The sequence below is a fragment of the Adiantum capillus-veneris genome, chromosome 2 (genome assembly GCF_014529385.1).
Source record: "Adiantum capillus-veneris isolate H3 chromosome 2, ASM1452938v2, whole genome shotgun sequence".
In the NCBI taxonomy this organism is placed as follows: domain Eukaryota; kingdom Viridiplantae; phylum Streptophyta; class Polypodiopsida; order Polypodiales; family Pteridaceae; genus Adiantum; species Adiantum capillus-veneris.
The window spans coordinates 67,128,435-67,134,129 of record NC_140932.1 but is presented as its reverse complement, the minus strand read 5'-3'; the positions used below and the strand labels follow the sequence as shown (position 1 = coordinate 67,134,129).

Below are 5,695 nucleotides of genomic sequence, written 5' to 3'. Positions count from 1 at the left end.
TGTACAAAGCAAGCTTATGGATACAAGTTGAAGCAATACTAGGCTATGCCAAGCAAGAGTGGCCAGCTTACATGTTTTCTGGTACAAAGAAGGGATGGTTTGTATGTGTTTTACAGACGGATGACGATGACCAAAGTCGCAGTTTTGATCCGGGAGGGACTACAATCATGCTTGGGGAAGCATGCAGCTTTCCATTTGACCTAGGCACGTGCTACGAAAGACAGTGAAGGTCTCTATCTATCTACTAGATTCACTCTATCTATCTACTGCTTCATATAAATACTATCTATCAACTTCTTATCATGCAATGCTACTTTACCTAAATAATGCTACGCTTGAGCATGAATGCTCAAATAGGGGTTGGGCAATGATGGTGCACCTAGAATTTGTCGACCCACGGAAGTGTCAATAGCAGGTACATGGAGGTGTGCAGGTTGATGGGAGAGTGATGATGCATTTGATAGGTGCAGATTGGAACAAGTGCAACTATGCTGTGTATGTCAGATCCCGCATTTTGCGGGTCAAGTTGTGTATTTTGAGCTCTACTGGTCGATGAGCTTCAAGGTTATCAACACATGGAGGTGACATGTTATGTATGCAATATGAACGCTCCATTTTGCTGAACTAAAGGCTTTTTCAATACCAGAAGGCAATTATGGGAGCACAAGGTGATCGACGATCGTGTCGGTCGTCACAACTCTTGCAGGTGAAGATCTCCTTATCTGGGAATCATTTTTACTTTGTGGAGCGGGCTTTGTTGATCAGTGGCCATGTGGCCTTCTCAATGGAATCATTATTCAAATCGAAAGAGAAACTTTACATGCAATTTTCTCGACGTGTGCAGCGGAACTAAGGAAGGCTTTTTTTAAAGAAAAGCTTAAAATGAACAGGAAAACAAAAACGAGCAATTGTCGCCACTGCAGATAGCGGGTGGCCGAGCGTGGAAAGAGGAGGGAAATCGCGTAAGGTGGAGGTCCCGAGTTGCATGAAGGACAGGTGGGCCGCCTGGTGGCGAGCAGGGCCAGTAGGGGCTGCATGAAGGGGGTGGTCCTACGTGATAACGTGGAGCTGCAGGATAGTGCTAAAGGGAGCCTGGTCCGCATAACATGTCTCTTCCCTCGCAATCTGTTGTTCTTTGACCACCTTATCGACATGCATAACATCATATGTCTCATACCTTGAGAAAGCAGACTCCGTTTCCCAGGTGTTGTCCGTATCCAAAGCACTGCTATAGCGCGAATACATTTCACCTTTCTCCACAAAACTCACCGGCTTTGGCACTTCAGCTATCTTCTCCACTGCTTGCTTTTCGGAAGTCACTTGGTTAAGCACATCAGGTGGTATTCGGTAGACTCCTCTCTGCAACTGTTGAGGCCTCATAGGCCCACATGGTATCGTCTCTACTCTATCATCATGCCTATCCGCTGCTACCACATGTGCATCAACAAAGGGTCGGATAATTACCTGAAGCTCTTCCCTAGCAATTGGCCCTGGCACCAATGGACTCGCCAGAACTTGCTTTGCATATTGCTTCTTTAAAACCTTCTTCATCCTGCTCTGCGCATAGGCTACTGCCTCCTCATACGTGCACGGTCCATCTATCTCGACTTTATCCCGCACTTTGACATGCAAGCAGTCCACAAACTTGGTCATCTTCAAAAACTTTGCATTCTCTACAATAGTTACCTTAACCAACTTGGCCCCATATGGACTCGAACTCCCACAAAAATGCTCAAAAATCATCGTCAAGGCTTTGCTTTAGGTTGTCCATCATGTGCTTTACTTCACTCCACTGTGTGTTGGCCACATATCGACCTCGGAATGCCGCTTCAATGTGCTCCAATCTTGTTTTTCTTCAGCCTGCAAGCCCTTGTAAGCTTGGGCCACTCCCTCTTCTCTTGACAAGCCGCTCTCTAGTAGAAATAGACCATAGTCCTGTAGCCAAACCTCGGTATCTTCAGCACCTGTAAAAGTCAGAAAACCCGACCATGCCATTTTTGTTAGCCCCTTCTCTTCAAATCCCGACACCGTCTTCGACTTTACCAAGGAGCAATCAGTAGATCCTTAGTGGGGGCACCACTTAGGCAATCGGGGAAAAGGAAAAAAAACCCGGCACACAATTTAGCTGCCTCTGTATAGCCCAAGGTAATAGTTTGCAACCCTACCCACACTGATTCACACACACACACTTTTTTTGCAAACTTCCAATGCACAGGCTTACCTACTAGCATTCTCCACCATACACACTCACATTGGCTGATTGGCTGACGCATATACAAACCAATCTACAATCACTCAATCACATGGCTCACTCTCGCTCCTCCTCTCTCTTTGCACACACACACAATTAGTCCGGAGCCACTGCTTCCACGGACGAGACTCACAAGACCAAACGAAGTAGATGGTCACAATCGAGCCATAAAAAACCCAATAGACAACCTTTGCATCAACATAAAAATTCCAGGTACAATTAGTGCATTTGGTCGAGCCCCCCTTGGCTTAGAGAATCCTCTCTCTACATCCTTGAGTGTCCCTCGCTACTGGCCAATCCCGCTTCCTCTCCCTCTGTCGAGCTTACGGCCCTCCCACTTGATGGCGAGCCCCCCTGGCTGTCTTGACGGCTCTCCAAAAAACCGTGGCTTTCCCTGCCTGTAATTGACCCGACCACCCAACATGCACTCAATCACCTCGACCTTTGACCTTGCCCCACATTCAAATAGAGAGCTCCTACATACTCGACACACGCTCACTTGCACATAGAAAGCTCTCTCGCCCGATATCCCTAAGAAGCACACACATATATCCGGCACCATTGTAAAAGAGAGCAAGAGTGATAGGAAAAAACGATGTATACGAGTCACTCAAACAACAAGCATATGAAGACTCAAGCTGATTCAATTGGCAAAATATGCACAATGATGGATCTTTCCAAATAAAAAAAACTCTCCTAGTTGGTGAAGCATCCGGTGAATTTATAAGGCATAAGGAGTGAGATAGCACTGCCGACTCCTCTCCTCCTTTGTATGCACTCCGACTTTGTATGCTCTTGACCTTTCTTTTCCTCACCGTCGGTAGCTTATAGCGCTATCCCTCATTGCACTTGTCTTGGCCGCTCCTATTCTCTGTAGCACTCGACACCCCTCAGCCAGCCCTCCTTGTAACCTCCACTGTCCTGCTCGACCCCTTCTCCCTCTGGTTTTGGGAGCCTATCTCCTTGTGCAAATTTCCTTTCTCCTTGAGCTTTGGCTCACGGCATCATACCCTTGATAGGATTCCGGCCCTCCCTTTTCTTCTTTAACACCACGCTTTTCTGTGGCGACCCCCCTTGTATACCCAACACATTGTTTTATTTCCTAGTGATAACGCTGCCTTCTGCACACAGATCCCCAGCTCCTTTCGACTTGCTAAACTTCACTTGGCCTGCTCACGCCTTGTGCTTTCAACCTCCCCTCTTAAATAAGCCCTCCAAGCTCGTCCAGAAGCCACCCTTGCAATTGGTGAGCCTCCTCCTTCCTCCTCATGCCGTGTTCTCCTGCACATGGGCTCACCCCTCTACTGTTCAGAGCCACACCCTCGCCAGCTTCCCGTTCTCCTCCAACCAGGCCGCCATGCTCTTCATATAGCTGGCCCTCCTTGTAAGCTGCGCCACCACCGCCTCCCTTTAGCGCTGTCCTGCAGCTCCACGTTATCACCTAGGACCACCCCCTTCATGCAGCCCCTACTGGCCACCAGGCGGCCCACCTGTCCTTCATGCAACTAAGGACCTCCACCTTACGCTATTTCCCTCCTCTTTCCACTCTCGGCCACCCGCTATCTGCAGTGCCGTCAACTGCTCGTTTTTTTTTTTCCTGTTCATTTTAAGCTTTGCTTTAAAAAAAGCCTTCCTCAGTTCCGCTTCACAAGTCGAGAAAATGCCGTGTAAAGTTGCTCTATTGATTTGAATAATGATTCCATTGAGAAGGCCACATGGCCACAGATCAACAAAGTCCATTCCACAAAGTAAAAATGGTTCTCAGATGAGGAGATCTTTGCCTGCAGGAGTTGTGACAACCGACACGATCGTCAACCACCTTGTGCTCCCATAATTCCCCATTGGACAAGTGCCTTCTGGTACAAAAAAAGCCTTTAGTTCAGCAAAATGGAGCATTCATAATGCATACATAACATGTCACCTCCATGTGTTGATAACCTTGAAGCTCATCGACCAATAGAGCTCAAAATACACAACTTGACTTGCAAAATGCCGGATCTGGCATACACACCGGAGTTGCACTTGTTTCAATCTGCACCTATCAAATGCATCATCACTCTCCCATCAACCTGCACACCTCCATGTACCTGTTGTTGACACTTCCGTGGGTCGACGAATTCTAGGTGCACCAGCATGTCGATGTGGGTACGAACGTCAGGTGTCTCCACTGGAGTCTAGGCCCCGCAGCGAGGAGTGTCAACTGGGGTGACTCCCGGAGGAGTAAGTAGTGGTGTGTAGCCAGGAGCGGCTGATAGCCGCACAAAACCTGGCGTAGATGGCAATGCCGTGGCTGTTGTGGGGGCGGGAAAATAAGAGGAAGGTAAAGAGCCTCGTCGAACACGAGGCGGTGTTGAGGCATCATCGACAGCATCCCTACAACTCCAGATCGATGATGATCCTCGTACCAGTGCCTCTGTCGAGGTGAATCAAAGAAGTAACAAACTCATCATCATCATACGTGCATTAAACACACGAACATTTAATATTAATATTGAATGGAGAAGAAAACATGGCCAAGTAGAGAGAGAGAGAGAGAGAGAGAGAGAGAGAGAGAGAGAGAGGACTCATAAAGGGGGAGGGATTCCTGTGTAGAGAAATTACTGTGAAGTTATTGTGAATTTGTTTTCTCTGTGCATTCTACGTATCTTGTAAAAGCACTGCGCTCTGAGTGTGGTGGAGACTGAGGCTGCAATCACGAAGGAGGTGATCCGTCTCTGCTCATAGATGCTTCTCGCCCCTCCACTAGATCTAGTTGATCGGGTGAAAGAGACGTTAAGAAGCAGTAGTAGTGCTTCTTAGTGTCTCTTTCATCCAATCAACTAGATCTAGTGGAGGGATGAGCAGCATCTATGAGCAGAGACGGATCACCTCCTTCACGATTGCAGCCTCAGTCTCCATCGCACTCAGAGCGCAGTGCTCGTTGGCATATTAGACTTTCACGACACACCAAGGAGTATCCCTGCTTGTGAGAACATATCTGGAGCATACATACCTGGAGTGGACGTAATGACGATTAAACACAATTTAAATTTCTCAAGTATAGCCATGTGAATACAATATATATTATTAAATGGAGAAATTTTTTTCAAATACAATCAAGATAAGATTTATTCCCTACAGAGACCCTAAAACTTCAACTCTGATATTCCCTACCGGGACATTTACAGGCGTCTACTTCACTGAGGAGTTAAAATTAACAGTAAAATTAGGATATAAGTGTTATAGAATTGATATTTTATTATTTATTGTAGCTAACAGGTGGAAAGACTAGACCAAGCTAAGCCTATGCGAATGGAAATATATATAATGTACATTTTATTATTCAAGTGCTCTTTTATGAGCTTTGGTCATTTACGACCGGCCGGCCAGTTTGTAACCAATTTGACCATTCAAGAAATCTATATAACAAATACGTGCCAGAGGGAAATGGTCACTCTTGCACGG

The 5,695-nt window shown here is 46.7% G+C and overlaps 1 protein-coding gene and 1 pseudogene across 1 annotated transcript; both read right to left on the bottom strand.

The window, feature by feature from the left end:
* Positions 1 to 229: 229 nt before the first annotated feature.
* On the bottom strand, positions 230 to 1,842 carry LOC147462913 (uncharacterized). Its single transcript, XM_086527755.1, has one exon. The coding sequence runs from the start codon at positions 1,741 to 1,743 to the stop codon at positions 1,051 to 1,053; it is 693 nt and encodes a 230-aa protein (XP_086383881.1). The 5' UTR covers positions 1,744 to 1,842; the 3' UTR covers positions 230 to 1,050.
* On the bottom strand, positions 1,746 to 3,991 carry LOC147462912 (uncharacterized; annotated as a pseudogene).
* Positions 3,992 to 5,695: the final 1,704 nt, after the last annotated feature.